The following is a 19,130-nucleotide window of genomic DNA, read 5'->3' as shown; positions in this document are numbered from 1 at the left end:
ATCTATTTGCCCAGATCCGGTACCTCTCGCGGCATGATTTATTAATTATTTAACTGTTTGCACTGTAGACATTCTAGTCATAGCGATCATCATTAAATCAAGTTGCCCCCTCGTTATTTTTCCCGCCCCCCAGAAAGACCATCATGTAAAAGCGCGGTGATCTTTCTATGTAATCATCCTGCCACACTGATTCCAGACCTGCTCTCTTATTTGTACATAGAGGTTATGGGGAGAGCCAGTGGGTTAAGTACCTGATCCTGACACAGGTCTTGGTAGTGGTGGTCAGCTAGTGAAGAGGTCCTTACGCAATCACGTCACGTAGCCTAGTCGTCTCCCTACTGAATTTGAATCATGGGAAAGCCAAATAAAAAAATGGAAAAGAAAAGGCAATCGAGTTTTACATTTTTCAAGTCCAGAAATCCAGAGAAAGATGGTGAATCGAACCCAGAACGAGCCAAAGAAATGTCAGTGCTGGAGGAGAGGAGTGAGGGGAAAACTGTTCCTGATGGCCATGCTAATCCCACCAGTTCAGCATCACCACCGGCAGCTCCACTAGCTAGTAGGCCGACTAGTGAGTCAGACTCAGTGGGAGAGGGGGGTAGACGGGGACCTGGGGGGAGGGGGGGCAGTGCATCCACCGACGAAGTGCTCAGAGCAGGTGCAATTTGCAAGCAAACGTATAACCCCTGGCTGGTCATGCATAATTCAAAGTTGGGCTGTACAACATGCAAAAAGGTAGGGAGCTTGGGTCTAGAAATGAGGAAATAAATGAGCAAAAGAGTGGGTGGAATGTACAGTAGATTAACATCAATGCATCAGATGTAAAAACAAAGAGCCCTCAGAAAAAAGGTCTTTAAACATGTCTGAACCATAGCGCATTTGGTGGCAGCAAGTCAGGTTAACACAAAAAAATAAAAATAAAAAATAAAAATGACTACAGCCAGAGTCTTCAGAACAGCCTTAAAAGGAGGCTAAACATCACAGCCACATGCCTGCTCATGGCTATGAGCAATCGCCATCACTCTGCACACTGCCCTGTCCCATCTGGACAAAAGGAATACCTATGTAAAGAATGCTGTCCATTGACTACAGCTCAGCATTCAAACCCATAGTACCCTACAAGCTCATCATCAAGCGGGAGGCCATGGGTCTCAACCCCGCCCTCTGCAATTGGGTCCCGGACTTTCTGACGGGCCGCCCCCAGGTGGTGAAGGTAGGAAACAACATCTCCACTTTGCTGACTCTCAAAACTGGGGCCCCACAAGGGTGTGTGCTCAGCCCCCTCCTGTACTCCCTGTTCACCCACGACTGTGTGGCCATGCACGCCTCCAACTCAATCGTCAAGTTTGCAGATGACACAACAGTAGTGGGCTGTATATAGCCTGTCTTTTTACTGTTGTCTTATTTCTTTACTTACCTATTGTTCACCTAATACCTTTTTTGCACTATTGGTCAGAGCCTGTAAGTAAGCATTTCACTGTATGGTTGTATTCCGCGCACGTGACAATTAAACTTTGGTTTGATTTGCACTGTTGGAACTAGAAGCACAAGCATTTCGCTACACTAGCATTAACATCTGCTAACCATGTGTATGTGACCAATAAAATGTGATTTTAATTTCAAGTTGACTCCCAGGAGTTAAATGGACTTGACATGGGTAGAGTCATTGTGGGAGGTTTTGAAAACTAAGGTAGGACATTTTTTTTCACTTTACCTTCACAGCACAGAACACGTTTGTAACCTGAATATACGCTTCATATTATCACATAGGCAGGAGGCCTATATATTCTCATGTGTGTGTTCTACTGTAGCCTACATTTGATTTATTTTATTTGAAGTTTTATTCAGATATTGTTCTTCTGCTACATTGATGTCTTAAACGATATGAAATTCGGGTCTTGTAAGCCCCACAGCTGAGTATGTGTGCATATGGCGGGTGTTCTGCAGTGTCGTCTAAAAGTGTTGCTGTACATTGATGTCTAGAAAATTAGGCTTTAAGAAATTCAGACTTGTGTAAGCCCTGCAGCTATTCTCAAGTTTGTGGGCATACTGCAGGGACGTCTAAAATTATTTTAATGAATTAGCACCTTGGAAAGTGCTGTCCGTTTCACCACCATAAATAGTAGGCTACTTGGCTGCTACGTTGTGTTTGACACTTTTTTCTCAATGTGTTCCGATACCTCCGAGCCCGCCGGATAACCCCTCTCACGCTCACTATGGTGTTCCAGGATCTCCCGATTTACAAATTAAGCACTGGACATGATGACAGACACCTGTCTCAATCAATGAGAGTAAATCATTTACTCAGCTAGCTAGCCACTGTATTTGTCATTTTTAAATTTTAAAATAAATAAAAAAAATTCACCTTTATTTAACCAGGTAGGCCAGTTGAGAACAAGTTCTCATTTACAACTGCGACCTGGCCAAGATAAAGCAAAGCAGTGCGACACAAACAACAACAGAGTTACACGTGGAATAAACAAACGTACAGTCAATAACACAATAGAAAACTCTATATACAGTGTGGGCAAATGAGGTAAGATTAGGGCGGTAAGGCAATAAATAGGCCACAGTGGAGAAATAATTACAATTTAGCAATCTGCCCTCTTGGTGCTGGCATCGGCTGTAGCTGAGCTTCTACCGTTAGCTAAATCCAACTCTTTGTTTCAAATCCTCTTCTCTACCACTGAAAACAAACCCAGATTTCCCCAAGGTGATGATGACAATAGCCCATTGAATGACATTATCCTAGAGCTAATGTCCCAACAATGCTTTAGAAATGTCAATATGAAAATAAAATATAAAATATAGCAAGAGTCAATATCACAAATATACACTGCTCAAAAAAATAAAGGGAACACTTAAACAACACAATGTAACTCCAAGTCAATCACACTTCTGTGAAATCAAACTGTCCACTTAGGAAGCAACACTGATTGACAATAAATTTCACATGCTGTTGTGCAAATAGAATTGACAACAGGTGGAAATTATAGACAATTAGCAAGACACCCCCAATAAAGGAGTGGTTCTGCAGGTGGGGACCACAGACCACTTCTCAGTTCCTATGCTTCCTGGCTGATGTTTTGGTCACTTTTGAATGCTGGCGGTGCTTTCACTCTAGTGGTAGCATGAGACGGAGTCTACAACCCACACAAGTGGCTCAGGTAGTGCAGCTCATCCAGGATGGCACATCAATGCGAGCTGTGGCAAGAAGGTTTGCTGTGTCTGTCAGCGTAGTGTCCAGAGCATGGAGGCGCTACCAGGAGACAGGCCAGTACATCAGGAGACGTGGAGGAGGCCGTAGGAGGGCAACAACCCAGCAGCAGGACCGCTACCTCTGCCTTTGTGCAAGGAGGAGCAGGAGAAGCACCACTCCTTTTATCGCAAAGTGTGATTACCCAGTAAAGTTATTTTAAAATCTGGCATTACAGGTGCTTTCAAGAGATATTCATCTATAAATATTAGAATGACAATATTACATTTTTAAAATGTTTTCGAATAGTAATTTAGTAAATTGTAGCGCTGTTTCACCGGATGCATTTGAGGGAAAATAGTTAGTCAACGTTACGTGCCGATGTAAAATGCTGTTTTTATATACAAATATGAACTTTATCGAACAAAAGAATGCATGTTTTGTGTAACATGATGTCCTAGGAGTGTCATCTGATGAAGTTTGTAAAAGGTTAGTGCTGCATTTAGCTGTTTTTTGGTTATTTGTGATGCATGTGGTTGGTCGGAAAATGGCTATGTGGCTACTTTTACGATATACTCCTCTAACATAATCTAATGTTTTGCTTTTGCTGTAAAGCCTTTTTGAAATCGGACGACGTGGTTCGATTCAGGAGAGGAGTATCTATAAAACGATATAACATAGTCCTATATTTGAAAAAATATATATATTACATTTCGTTATGCTAATGGCGATAGGATTTTTTCGCTGGATGTCCGTCCCGCATACGGGACGAGCCCGTCAAGAGGTTGTTTTAAGGACATTACATCAAAGTTGGATCAGCCTGTAGTGTGGTTTTCCACTTTAATTTTGAGTGTGACTCCAAATACAGACCTCCATGGGTTGATAAATTGGATTTCCATTGATTATTTTTGTGTGATTTTGTTGTCAGCACATTCAATAATGTAAAGAAAAAAGTATTTAATAAGATTATTTCTTTCATTCAGATCTAGGATGTGTTGTTTAAGTGTTCCCTTTATTTTTTTGAGCAGTATATAATCATATCAAGTACTATAGGAAATGTGTTATACAAACACTTTTATCAGACCTGATGCATGCCGTATCAATTGATCGAAAGTGGACTGACAGGTGGATATTGTAGATAGATGGATATCGAGTAAAGAAATTACGTGAATTTTTTTCTCCATTCTTGACCCTGATTGGTTAGAAAAAAGGTTTATTATAGATACTGTAGGTGAGTGTGAAAGAAAGAGAAATGCCTCCTTGAAGTGGTGAAACTCAATATTTACACGTGGGCCTCTCAAGGGGATGAAAACAGAGGCAGAGAAAGTGAGTGAAGAAGAGATATGGAGATTAAGTGAGTGGCCAGTAACGCACTGTCCTAATCTCTCTCTAACTCACCCTGACACTTTTTGTGATTTACACCGTAAAGCTATGTCTCTCTCGCTCTCTTTTCTCTCTCTCGCTCTCCGCTTGCTTCTCACCCGAAACAGTTCAGAACAGTTTGTACATATACAATGGTGACATTTTGTAACGTTTATGTTTACTTTGGTCTTCGGCATGTTTTTTTTTTGGCTGTTCGTGCACACGACAATTTATCTAGAGGCAAGCCGAATTTTGGTAGCCGAAGTTTACGTCCCGTCGTCGCTCATTGGTCAACAGTAGGGATTCTTATTATACCTCAGTGGAATCTTCAATTAAGTGTTTGTTGTCATTCAATGATAGACGACTCGTTTTAATGCAAAAAAATGTTCATGAAAAATACTGCACCAAACATCTTAGTTAGATGTCAAATTGTGCAAGTAAGAGCTCTTCTGCAAAAACGTCTAAATTAATGCCAGATTTTTTTTGTTACTTTTGGTCATGTAGTGTATGTGGACACCTGCTCGTCGAACATCTCATTCCAAAATCATGGCCATTAGTATGGAGTTGGTCCCCCCCTTTGCTGCTATAACAACCTCCCCTCCTCAGGGAAAGCTTTCCACTACATGTTGGAACATTACTGCGGGGACTTGATTCCATTCAGCCACAAGAGCATTAGTGATGTTGGACGATAAGGCCTGGCTCGCAGTCGGCATTCCAGTTCATCCCAAAGGTGTTCGATGGGGTTGAGGTCAGGACTCAACAAACCATTTCTGTATGGACCTTGCTTTGTGCATGGGGGCATTCTCGTGCTGAAACAGGAAAGAGCCTTCCCCAAAGTCAGAAGCACAGAATCATCTAGAATGTCATTGTATGCTGTAGTGTTAAGCTTTCCCTTCACTAGAACTAAGGGGCCTAGCCCGAACCATGAAAAACAGCCCAGATCATTATTCCTCCTCCACCAAACTTTACAGTTGGCACTATACATTGGGGCAGGTAGTGTTCTCCTGGCATCCGCCAAACCCAGATTTGTCTGTCGGACTGCCAGATGGTGAAGTGTGATTCATCACTCCAGAGTCCAATGGCGGCAAGCTTTTCACCACTCCAGCCGAAGCTTGGCATTGTGCATGGTGATCTTAGGCTTGTGTGCGGCTGCTCGGCCATGGAAACTCATCTCATGAAGCTCCCGACAAACAGTTCTTGTGCTGACGTTGCTTCCAGAGGCAGTTTGGAACATGGAACCGACGGCAGACAATTTTTATGCGCAATTGTTTTCACTTGAAAAATACTGCACCAAACATCTTAGATGTAAAACTGTCCGACAAAGATCTCTGCAAAAAACGTCAACATTAATTATGAGCATTTTGAGGAAGTGGCTATGGGTCTTAAGATGGACAAACAGTACTATTGCCGCTTTTTCAAGCGATGGTCTTTTAAGGGAGTATGTGAGCGCGGTCCTCCGGTTCACCTAGCCGAGTTCGGGCTAAGAGCCAGCCAATGGAAGCATGCTGAAGCCTTTACTCTTTCTTTCACTCTCTTTTACTCTCTCTGTTTTGTCCTCTCTTTCTCTCTCTCACAAACTCTCTCCAGTCATCAGAGGCTATAGCTAGGTGTTTACTGCTGTTGTCTCCCTGCTAGAGCTGTGAGCTGTGTGTCTGAATAACCAGCAGCCCAATCCCACACCAAGGTTACAGCAAACCTTAGGCCTCTACACGTTACCCTACCGCTAACAAACATGTTTCCTCTAATATATGTTACAACTCCCAGATTATTCTCCAGGTAGGGTACAGAAGCCCCAAAGCAACTTCCAGACACACACAAACATGTTCCAGCTAAAACACACCTGATATGGTAATATGGATAGTAAGCTTACCTTACCACTTGTGTGCGTGCGGGCGTGAAAGTGAGAGGGGGATATGAAGGGAGAGGAGGGGGTACAGTCAGACAGGGCTGAGGGATTGGTAGCTTCACAGCCCGGCCCAGCACACTCTGACAGAATGACATACATTGATAACCATCTCTCTCTGCCATTCTCTCTCGCTCCTTCCGCTCCCTCTCTCCATCTTTCATTCCTCATGAATATGAGCTTTTTTTGTTTCTGCTGTCCTGACACCTGACTGATTCTCTGAGTCTCTGTTTAACCGTCCTAATAGTGTGAAACGTTTGTTGGCTTTAAAAGAGCACTGCCTCTGAACTGGTAGGCTGAGAAAGCCTAAAGATGAAGTGTCCTAATGGATTATCTAGTAGATGGAAGTGGACGCCTTGTAAGTTTTCATTTTATTTATTTATTTTATTTCACCTTTATTTAACCAGGAGGGCAAGTTGAGAACAAGTTCTCATTTACAATTGTGACCTGGCCAAGATAAAGCAAAGCAGTTCGACACATACAACAGAGTTACACATGGAGTAAAACAAACATACAGTCAATAATACAGTAGAAAAATAAGTCTATATACAATGTGAGCAAATGAGGTGAGACAAGGGAGGGAAAGGCAAAAAAGGCCATGGTGGCAAAGCAAACACAATATAGCAAGTAAAACACTGGAATGGTAGATTTGTAGTGGAAGAAAATGCAAAGTAGAAATAGAAATAATGGGGTGCAAAGGAGCAAAACAAACAAATAAATAAATACAGTAGGGGAAGAGGTAGTCGTTTGGGCTAAACTATAGATGGGCTATGTACAGGTGCAGTGATCTGTGAGCTGCTCTGACAGCTGGTACTTAAAGCTAGTGAGGGAAACAAGTGTTTCCAGTTTCAGAGATTTGTGTAGTTTGTTCCAGTCATTGGCAGCAGAGAACTGGAAGGAGAGATGGCCAAAGGTGGAATTGGCTTTGGGGGTGACCTGCTGGAGCGCGTGCTACATGTGGGTGCTGCTATGGTGACCAGTGAGCGGAGACAAGGGGGGACTTTACCTAGCAGGGTCTTGTAGATGACCTGGAGCCAGTGGGTTTGGAGACGAGTATGAAGCGAGGGCCAGCCAACGAGAGCATACAGGTCGCAGTGGTGGGTAGTATATGGGGCTTTGGTGACAAAACGGATGGCACTGTGATAGACTGCATCCAGTTTATTGAGTAGGGTATTGGAGGCTATTTTGTAAATGATAGGATGGTCAGTTTTATGAGGGTATGTTTGGCAGCATGAGTGAAGGATGCTTTGTTGCGAAAAAGGAAGCCAATTCTAGATTTAACTTTGGATTGGAGATGTTTGTTGTGAGTCTGGAAGGAGAGCTTACAGTCTAAACAGACACCTAGGTATTTGTAGTTGTCCACATATTCTAAGTCAGAACCGTCCAGAGTAGTGATGTTGGATGGGCGGGCAGGTGCAGGCAGCGATCGGTTGAAGAACCTGCATTTAGTTTTACTTGTATTTAAGAGCAGTTGGAGGCCACGGAAGGAGAGTTGTATGGCATTGAAGCGCGTCTGGAGGGTTGTTAACACAGTGTCCAAAGAAGGGCCAGAAGTATACAGAATGGTGTCATCTGCGAAGAGGTGGATCAGAGACTCACCAGCAGCAAGAGCGACATCATTGATGTATACAAAGAAAAGAGTCGGCCCGAGCATTGAAACCTGTGGCACCCCCATAGAGACTACCAGAGGCCCGGAGAACAGGCCATCCGATTTGACACATTGAACTCCATCAGAGAAGTAGTTGGTGAACCAGGCGATGCAATCATTTGAGAAACCAAGGCTATTGAGTCTGCCGATGAGGATGTGGTGATTGACAGAGTCGAAAGCCTTGGCCAGGTCAATGAATACGGTAGCACAGTATTGTTTCTTATCGATGGTGGTTACGATATCGTTTAGGACCTTGAGCGTGGCTGAGGTGCACCCATGACCAGCTGTGAAACCAGATTGCATAGTGGAGAAGGTGCGGTGGGATTCGAAATGGTCGATAATCTGTTTGTTGACTTGGCTTTCGAAGACCTTAGAAAGGCAGGGTAGGATAGATATAGGTCTGTAGCAGTTTGGGTCAAGAGTGTCCCATCCTTTGAGGAGGGGGATGACAGCAGCTGCTTTCCAATCTTTGGGAATCTCAGACGACATGAAAGAGAGGTTGAACAGGCTAGTAATAGGGGTTGCAACAATTTCGGCAGATCATTTTCGAAAGAAAGGGTCCAGATTGTCTAGCCCGGCTGATTTGTAGAGGTCCAGATTTGGCAGCTCTTTCAGAACATCAGCTGACTGGATTTGGGAGAAGGAGAAATGGGGAAGGCTTGGGCGAGTAGCTGTGGGGGGTGCAGTGCTGTTGACCGCGGTAGGGGTAGCCAGGTGGAAAGCATGGCCAGCCGTAGAAAAATGCTTATTGAAATTCTCAATTATAGTGGATTTATCGGAGGTGACAGAATTTCCTAGCCTCAGTGCAGTGGGCAGCTGGTAGGAGGTGTTCTTATTCTCCATGGACTTTACAGTGTCCCAGAACTTTTTTGAGTTTGTGTTGCAGGAAGCAAATTTCTGCTTGAAAAAGCTAGCCTTGGCTTTTCTAACTGCCTGTGTATATTGGTTTCTAACTTCCCTGAAAAGTTACATATCACGGGGGGCTGTTCAATGCTAATGCAGAATGCCACAGGATGTTTTTGTGTTGGTTAAGGGCAGTCAGGTCTGGAGAGAACCAAGGGCTATATCTGTTCCTGGTTCTACATTTCTTGAATGCTTATTTAAGATGGTGAGGAAGGCATTTTCTTTAAATAACCAGGCATCCTCTACTGACGTGATGAGGTCAATATCCTTCCAGGATACCCAGGCCAGGTCGATTAGAAAGGCTTGCTCGCTGAAATGTTTCAGGGAGCGTTTGACAGTGATGAGTGGAGGTCGTTTGACCGCTGACCCATTACGGATGCAGGCAATGAGGCAGTGATCGCTGAGATCTTGGTTGAAAACAGCAGATGTGTATTTAGAGGGCAAGTTGGTTAGGATGATATCTATGAGGGTGCCCGTGTTTACGGCTTTGGGGTGGTACCTGGTAGGTTCATTGATAATTTGTGTGAGATTGAGGGCATCAAGCTTAGATTGTAGGATGGCTGGGGTGTTAAGCATGTCCCAGCTTAGGTCACCTAGCAGCACAAGCTCTGAAGATAGATGGGGGGCAATCAGTTCACATACGGTGTCCAGAGCACAGCTGGGGGCAGAGGGTGGTCTATAGCAGGCGGCAACGGTGAGAGACTTGTTTTTAGAGAGATGGATTTTTAAAAGTAGAAGTTCAAATTGTTTGGGTACAGACCTGGATAGTAGGACAGAACTCTGCAGGCTATCTCTGCAGTAGATTGCAACACCGCCCCCTTTGGCCGTTCTATCTTGTCTGAAAATGTTGTAGTTAGGGATGAAAATGTCAGAGTTTTTGGTAAGTAGACGTAGAATATGGACAACGCTCTTTATATGTCTTCTTCATTGTGAGCTGATTTACTCTGAAGCACATGAACCAGGAAAAAGGCCTCTGTTCTGGGTAGCATCTGCAAACAGAAGCTGAGACAAGACAACCAACCCCCCCCCCCACCCCCCACCCACCCCCCGCTCAGATGTGCACCCCACATTCAGCTCCAGACACAAGGCACAGGCTGGAGCCTAGAATGAGAGTTTTTGATGAGGTTGCGTCATATTTCTGTCTGTACTTTTCGTTGAAGCTTGCATCGATGCATGCTTTTCGAAATGTGTACAAGCAGAGTACGCATCCGTGCTCCGTTTCGCATACTTTGACTTGGACTTATGCTCTGGCCCTCCCGTACTCCAATTTGCGTGCTCGGAGCACGGTCTTATGCATATTGAGAAACACTCAAAGTCTCAAATAGAACAACAGAATATAGAACAGTAGGAGAAATAGGGCCAGAGTTTAGACCCTGGAAGGGACCAAACAGAGAGAGTTTCGAGACCACTCCTCAGAATCTCTGCTCTGTCTCTCGAAACACACCATGCGTCATTAATGCAGAGTGATGAGAAGACAGTCACAGCTATGTAAGGTATGCAAATCACAAGGACTTCTCTCTCTCTCTCTGCCTCATACACACACACAAGAACCCAGACAAACGGATGTAACTAATGGCGACCCAGACCTTCACGGGTGTCCTTTTAACTGCCTGTCAGAAAGCCATCCCAAGGTGAAGAAACAAAGGACCCATATCCCAATAATGTCACAGTGATAGATGAGGTTATTAAACGGCTAGGAGTAATACATGTGCGCTGTTCTACAACTCTAAACAAGTGTTTAAAATACCCCAAAACCCATTGTGAAGACAGAATGCGTCCAAAGTGGCACCCTATTCCCTATATAGTGCACTACTTCTGTCCAGAGCCCTATGGGCCTTGTCAAGGCAATAGGGTGGCATTTGTGACACAGATAGAATTGATTTGACCACAGGAAGAGTGTTCCGATATTTCAAGCACATTTTTCAATATTGTGTTCAGTGCCAGTTTAATCAGTGTTTTACTTTCCAGTCAATATCCTGTTGGGTAGTGGAGGCTCCAGATGGAATACAACTAGTACAGATGTTCTGTCTTCACTCTTACATCAAAGTATAGTTGTGCATATTCCCTGACCTATTTCAGCCCAAACCCACCCACAGAGAGAGAGGGGGAAGAGAGAGAGAGAGAGGGGGGAAGAGAGAGAGAGAGAGGGGGAAGAGAGAGAGAGAGGGGGGGAAGAGAGAGAGAGAGGGGGGGAAGAGAGAGAGAGAGAGGGGGGAAGAGAGAGAGAGAGAGAGAGAGGGGAAGAGAGAGAGAGAGAGAGAGAGAGAGGGGGAAGAGAGAGAGAGAGGGGAAGAGAGAGAGAGAGGGGAGAAGAGAGAGAGAGAGGGGAAGAGAGAGAGAGAGGGGAAGAGAGAGAGAGAGGGGAAGAGAGAGAGAGAGGGGAAGAGAGAGAGCGGGATGGAGGGCAGAGAGAAGTGAGTGGGAGGGAGGGACAGTAGAGAGAGTTCAGACATAAAAACAATGCCACAAGAAATGACACATTTTCACATGAGGGAGTTGAAAAGCAACAGTGGCTTTCTAAGGCTGACTCTTCATCTTAATCCATGTGTGTGAATGTTGCTACTGTTGTAACCCCTTCTCCCACCCTGCATCACTGGGCTCAGAGTGTGGGTGGGGTAGGGTGGAGCTAGTGTAGGGGGTGGGGTAGGGTAAACTAGCATGGTAATGACAGTATAGGGGCTGGGCTGAGATGACGTGAGTGGTTGACAATCTATACTCCTGTGGTCAGACCCACCCACCCAGCCTCCATCTCAGGGCCCTAGTGTTTAATCCTAATCTAATCTAATCCAATGTCACGCCACAGTGGAATACTCTATACAACAGACCCATCACAGCTGCTACATTTGTATGTGCATTCATATACATTAACATTGACCTCTTACACAGATAAAAAATCTAAAATAAGGCTGGTTATGTAAATCCATATCTTCATTAGGCTCTTTGGCTCAAAGGCAACTGAAAAATATGTTCTCATATATACAGAGTTATAGTGTAACGTACATACATGTATACCATGTAAGCAGTTGCTGTATTTTACCATGCTGCTACTGGGCAGTACTGTAAGCCTTCCTCCTATGGATGCCAATCACAGCATAAGTAGGTAAGTAGCCTTGCACAAGCGCCTGTTTCTGTAGCGCGAGGCAGCTTGATGTACAAGTGGACAGGGCGCTAGTCTATCATCACTGCGTTCCTTACCAAAAGGCTGGCTGGACCTCTTTAAAGTCACATAGATCACATCATTACGCTCATAAGAAACACTTCATTAAAGCCAGGCAAAGACCCAATCGATAATACACAGGATGAGGCAGGAGTAGTTTAATTGACATAAACTAGAGATTAAAGAAAGTGAGAGGCTAGACAGTCTCTCAGGAGTTACTGGTGAGGGAAAGAGGGGGAAAGGGAAAGAGAGGGAGAAGAGGAGAAAGAGTGAGGTGTTGCATAGGAATCAGAGACAGATTCATTGATTGATAGATGCCATGCAACTCGTCATATTATATAGATCCGGAGAGGTTGGAGGGAGGTTGGAGGGAGGTAAAGAGGGAGGTTAGAGGGAGGTTGGAGGGAAACAATAAAAACAGAATTTCATTGGTAAAAATAATCTCTATTGCTCCACAGTTAATCTTACTCTTCAGATGCATCTCATAGAATACTTTTAGAAAGTATTGTAAATTAACATAGATCAGCCATTACTGAAAGTTAATGTGTAAATGATTTGATCACTTGCCTGTATGCATGGCCTCATGCACAAGAGTGCCCGATCAGAGTGGGAGTAAGGAGTTTAAAGTCTAGAAAAAGCTAGTCTGCGTCAATTATAAATCAAACCGTTAAGAAGACCAGTCTGTCTATCAGACAATGGCAATGCTAGGACAAGTCTGCTTGAGACCAAAGCACTGTCTAAACACACTCAAAATATCACTTTCTCTCTCCCTCCCTCGGTTCCTCCCTCCGTCCCTGGCCAGTGACGCGAGTGGAGTGGATAGGTGAGGACAGGGAGTGTCCGTGTACTGATACACACAAAGAGACGGTGAAACAATGCACGGAGACAGTAACATGCAACACACCGGAGAGATGCCTCTGTGCCAAAAACCTCTGTAAACCCTGTGCTGTGCTGCGTCACAGTGCATAAGGTAGACTCAGATGTCAGGGATGTTGAAGGGGATAGAAGGACGAGGGCGGACTAAGGCCTATGCATGAAACACACAGAGAATCTCAGTGCCGATAGACTGCTAATAGGTACTTATCCCAGTCGGAGGCCGTTCCTTCTCTCGCTAAAACAAAAGCGGTACCTGCTGCGTGCTGACCTGGAAGCGACGAACCTACCGTTTTCTACTTGTAGAATCGCAATGCTCGTCAGTTGCCAACAATATGACTTTGAGCCAATCAGAGAGCACAAATCTCCACGTGGGGGAGCCAACAGGAGTGACAACAAAAAGGACATTTTTCTCCGTACATCCATGGATAAGCCAGTCACACTTTATATACAATGTAGGCTATGAGATAGTAACTAGCTAAGTGCACAGACGCAATGCACACAACACTAAATACTTCCTCCAAGCTAGCTAACCACTGTAGCTAGTATTGACATTATAATTAAATATGAGCTAGTTTCCATGAAACAGCTGCCTGTGTTAGCTGCCAAATTAGTGCAGTGTCATTAGCTAGCTAGCGAAACATTTGGCTATGGACTGGCACTGACAGTATGGAATTATGGAGAGTGAATTAAATTGTTTCTTCATCATCTTGCTAGGTAGTTATCGAGCTGTGGCCATCTGGCTTTCTACAAAATAGCAACATTACCGCAGCTAGCTAGCTAACGTTGGAATCTAGACCATAAGCAACACACACGGATGTGCATTGCCAAACAACGCTACTGCCACCTTCTGGTTTGGAGTATTTTAACAAGGCTGAGTGGCTGACGACTTCAGTTTTTGCTACGTGAACAGCAACCCTACTGGTGTGTCTGAGCTTTTGCGTTTGAGGCCGCAGGCAGAGTCCCCCCCGCCCCCACATTTTTTTTTTTTATAGTCAACACTTGTAATTTAGCTGTAAAAATGTATTACCTTTTAAATATGTCATGAACACGACCAGTCATGATGTGTTCATATGATTGTCAAACAAATCACTTCAAAATGTAGGTTACCTTGGCACGTTCATCCAAAATAATTCCAGCATCCGAACAGTGTACTGTGCATCAGTCAATGTTCCTACAATTCACAAGTGGCTGAAACTATCTTACCGGAGAAAGCATCCGAGCGAGCAAAACAGCACCCCTCTGTCTTACTATATGTAGCCCATGTATCTGATGCTGCCTGGCCAAAAAGAGTATGACATGCCATGGGCCACACATGCAGTACATGTTCTCTGCCTAGATGACCATGGCAGTATTATCAGCAGCGCCTGTCTTTTTACTAAAGAAATGCTTTAATTTACATATTTTTTTATGTAAAAATGTAATCTTTCTTTCTTGTTCTCTGCCCCGCCCTGAAAGCACCTCATTGCTGCAGCTTAATGTCAATGAAAGTCACGTTTGCAATCATATCGTGTGAAACAATGCACGTTAATACTTTAGTGTGGAATAGTCCTTTATTATGAACCATTATGTAGATGATTAATGACACTTGTTTCTACTATTATGAGAAAAACTTGGATTAATATTGATATGTATGTAACAGTCTATTCCATCCCTCTACTCGCCCTAACCTGGGCTCGAACCAGGGATCCCTAACCCTAAACACATCTGCAACTGCCTCACACGAAGCATCATTACCTATCGCTCCACAAAAGCCGTGGCCCTTGCAGAGCAAGGTAAACAACTAGTTCAAGGTCTCAGAGCGAGTGACGTCACCGCTTGAACAGTTATTAATAATGTGCACTGCTAACTCGTTAGCCATTTCCCACCGGTTACATATATGTATGGATATAAACAATTGGTCTACTATGAATTATTATTCAGCTGTTTTGATTAATTACATTTTTTGGGGAGCATTTTTGTCGGCAATGTGGCTTAATTAACCTGGGCACAGTGGCCAGGCAAAACCCCCTCTCGCCCCGTTTCCTTTGCAACTTTTAAGCTTCCTGCTGATTGTGCTCCTGCTGAACCAACCTGCTGAAGAGGAGGGGACTCGAGCAGAGCATGGAGTGCCTCAAACTGAGAAATTATTATAAATATATATATATATTACTAGTGTTATTTGTGTTAATTATGCCCAGCTCATGAGGCCCCTTGATGATGTGAGGCCTGAGGCAATTTCCTCTTCTGCCTAATGGTAAATCCACCACTGGGGAGGGGAGGGAGAACGGGGCAGTAAAAATAACGAATTACATTATCCCTATGAATAAGCACAACGTGCGCACACACATTTAACTATTTTAAATGAACTCCAAAATGATGCACTGCACATGCATTATACTATATCGCATACCTACTATCTAGAATGGATGACAGAATCTTGCTGTACCTAACAACAGACTGCACTGTCACATGTAAGGAAAAGACACTCAAGACTAGGAAATCTAATAATGCAACAAAACTGTAGCCTATTCCCAAAGCAAAACGCATCACAACTGTATTCTGCTTTAATCAAATCTTAACAGGTTTCATTGAAGAAGATGATGAAAAAGCCGCTTTACTTTCATATACCTTTCCCCCTTCTGTGTTCCTTCCTTTCAAACTTTAAAAAAAAATGTGCCCAGAACTACCTGGAAAACCAAAAACTAGGTCTAGCCTGCTTTGGTGTCCTACGTAGTCGACTAAACTCCACTCCACGGTGAAGGAAGTTTATGATCAGCTAGTGTCCCACCTAAAACTCAAACCAGAGTAAGTAGCCTACCATGGTTATAGCGTACATTGACGCCACATACTCCAAACGAACATGCAACATCGTTCAACAGAGAGAAGTGGACCTGGATCCCACCATACCTTTGAAAAGGACCGCCATCCATAGATAGATCCCAATCGAACACGGTCCAAAAAACTTGCGGCACCGCATCCTTGTGTTCACAGGAATCCGACGTCCCGCGAGTCTTCACTGGCGGCTAGATTGAAATTGCTCGCTCAGCTCGAATATGAGCACTTGGTTAGGAAAGGGGGAGAGTGAGTGCGGCAGATATAGTTAACAACATTTGCGTGTGCACGCTGCTTTAAAACACATTCTCATACAACCGGGTGCATTGTCAGATCATAGTCTGCTGTAATAAAATAACTTTAGCGCCTAGCAAAAATACAACTACTCGGTGTCTGAATTGTCGGTTAATATGATATGACGACTATGTGAATCTTACACCAAACTTGTGGCTGACGTTAGGATGTCCCTCTTCGCTCGCTTACCTTTTCCCCGACTCTTCCGCTCCTTTGGTCTGTTCGACGCGCGCGACAGCGATCGCACCGTCTCCGGCGCCCCGCTGAGGGCTTTCCACTATTTACCACAGCCACAAACTCAAAATTGGCTCGTCAAAATTCATGAAAACGAACATTTGCTTTTTGGTCTTCATTTAAGGTTAGGCATACGGTTAACAGTGTAGTGAAGGTTAGGGTTAGGTTTTTAAAAAAATCACATTTTAAGAAGAGAAATTGAATAAATATACTTTGTGGCTGTGGTAACTAGTGAAGACCCGCTAAGAGTTTATAGATTCCGAAAGGGCTTAGTGTAGAGGTCAGAGTCTGGTTTTATAGTTTACCGTAAATATGACCATCAATGTTCTTGTGAGAAAGTTGTAACCTATAGGCTAGCAAAAAAACAGAGGAAGGGAGTGAATTGGTCATAGGCCGTTGGCTATAATAGGTGAATAGGCTAAAGGTGGTAACGTTAGTATTGTTTAGTGCTAACCGTCAAAGGGCATTTAGCCATTCTAGTATTATTTAACTTCAATTAACTTCATTCATCATAAACAATTTCAACGAGAATAGAATCCGATAAACGGTGAGGGGGAATCACTGCGCAATATAGACTACCAAATGCGCTGCCTTCTCTCTCTCAAGCTGGAATTTCCACTTTAAAAAGCGATCTAAAGAAAAGCAACATTGACATGTTTGTTCTTGCTATTTTACAGTTCGGTTGTCTTGATCGCAGCAGGACGGTTTGATTTGTGCACACTGACATGCCCGGTGCACACAGTAGGCTAGCGGTGGGGGGAGACAGACGGGAACTGTCCAGTGCTTGGTGGTGCTGTCTGTCTACGCCGTGTCTGTCCTATCTGTCCTGTCTGGGACAGCCGAGGTGTCCATGTCACCCACTGTATCTAGAACTCTTTTGCAGGTCTAAATTTGCTCTGTCATTTCACCACTTGGGATGAGGCAAAGTGTGTCTGAGTGCGAGTGTGTGTGTATGTTTCCTCATTTAGCGTCACTAACACACCAAACACCAGGAGAATTTGCTCCCAATGTGCTAGTGCCTCCCACGCCTTATCCCTTCCATACTCCTGGGGGACTTTCCTTTCACTGAGAGCAGTAAACACATAACACACACAAACACACACTTTGAGATAAGCAATAATACACACTCTGCTCAGAGTAGACAGATCTGTCACAGGGGAAATCTGAACTCTGAGCTGCTAGGGTGAGAGAGATTTTGAGTGCCAAGCTTCCAGAACATAGACTTTGACTGTCTGACTGTCTGCCTGTCCTCCCTCTCTTTTCAACATTTTCCCTATTTCTCTCTCTCTCTACCCCCTCTCGCTCTACTCCATCTCTCTCTCTCTACCCCCTCTCTCTCTTCTGTCTCTCTCTACCCCATCTCTCTCTCTCTACCCCGTCTCTCTCTTCTGTCTCTACCCCATCTCTCTCTCTCTACCCCATCTCTCTCTCTACCCCATCTCTCTCTTCTGTCTCTCTCTACCCCATCTCTCTCTCTCTACCCCCTCTCTCTCTTCTGTCTCTACCCCATCTCTCTCTCTCTCTACCCCCTCTCTCTCTCTTCTGTCTCTCTACCCCATCTCTCTCTCTCTCTCTCTACCCCATCTCTCTCTCTACCCCCTCTCTCTCTTCTGTCTCTCTCTACCCCATCTCTCTCTCTCTCTACCCCATCTCTCTCTCTACCCGCTCTCCCTCTTCTGTCTCTACCCCATCTCTCTCTCTCTCTACCCCATCTCTCTCTCTACCCCCTCTCTCTCTTCTGTCTCTACCCCATCTCTCTCTCTACCCCCTCTCTCTCTTCTGTCTCTCTCTACCCCATCTCTCTCTTCTGTCTCTCTCTACCCCATCTCTCTCTCTCTCTACCCCATCTCTCTCTCTACCCGCTCTCTCTCTTCTGTCTCTACCCCATCTCTCTCTCTCTCTACCCCATCTCTCTCTCTACCCCCTCTCTCTCTTCTGTCTCTACCCCATCTCTCTCTCTACCCCCTCTCTCTCTTCTGTCTCTCTCTACCCCATCTCTCTCTTCTGTCTCTCTCTACCCCATCTCTCTCTCTCTACCCCCTCTCTCTCTACCCCATCTCTCTCTCTCTCTACCCCCTCTCACTCTTCTGTCTCTCTCTACCCCATCTCTCTCTCTCTACCCCGTCTCTCTCTTCTGTCTCTACCCCATCTCTCTCTCTCTACCCCATCTCTCTCTCTACCCCATCTCTCTCTTCTGTCTCTCTCTACCCCATCTCTCTCTCTCTACCCCCTCTCTCTCTTCTGTCTCTACCCCATCTCTCTCTCTCTCTACCCCCTCTCTCTCTCTTCTGTCTCTCTACCCCATCTCTCTCTCTCTCTACCCCATCTCTCTCTCTACCCCTCTCTCTCTTCTGTCTCTCTCTACCCCATCTCTCTCTCTCTCTACCCCATCTCTCTCTCTACCCGCTCTCTCTCTTCTGTCTCTACCCCATCTCTCTCTCTCTCTACCCCATCTCTCTCTCTACCCCCTCTCTCTCTTCTGTCTCTACCCCATCTCTCTCTCTACCCCCTCTCTCTCTTCTGTCTCTCTCTACCCCATCTCTCTCTTCTGTCTCTCTCTACCCCATCTCTCTCTCTCTACCCCCCTCTCTCTCTACCCCATCTCTCTCTCTCTCTACCCCCTCTCACTCTTCTGTCTCTCTCTACCCCATCTCTCTCTCTCTACCCCCTCTCTCTCTTCTGTCTCTACCCCATCTCTCTCTCTCTACCCCCTCTCTCTCTCTCTTCTGTCTCTCTACCCCATCTC

At 44.7% G+C, this 19,130-nt stretch overlaps 1 protein-coding gene across 2 annotated transcripts in view; it reads right to left on the bottom strand.

Moving 5' to 3' along the window:
• The window catches only part of LOC106611786 (neuronal acetylcholine receptor subunit alpha-7), a 78,557-nt gene extending 62,155 nt beyond the window's left edge, over positions 1–16,402 (bottom strand). Inside the window, exons 1-2 of one of the 2 annotated variants that reach the window (XM_014212368.2) lie at positions 16,340–16,402; positions 15,932–16,084 (exon numbers count right to left, since the gene is read on the bottom strand). In XM_014212368.2, coding sequence (XP_014067843.1) covers positions 15,932–16,001 — 70 coding nt within the window. In that variant the 5' untranslated portion in view covers positions 16,002–16,084; positions 16,340–16,402. The other variant, XM_014212369.2, reaches the window with a different exon arrangement.
• Between the last annotated feature and the right edge of the window lie 2,728 nt (positions 16,403–19,130).

The sequence above is a fragment of the Salmo salar genome, chromosome ssa09 (genome assembly GCF_905237065.1).
Source record: "Salmo salar chromosome ssa09, Ssal_v3.1, whole genome shotgun sequence".
In the NCBI taxonomy this organism is placed as follows: domain Eukaryota; kingdom Metazoa; phylum Chordata; class Actinopteri; order Salmoniformes; family Salmonidae; genus Salmo; species Salmo salar.
This window is presented reverse-complemented; position numbering and strand designations above follow the sequence as displayed.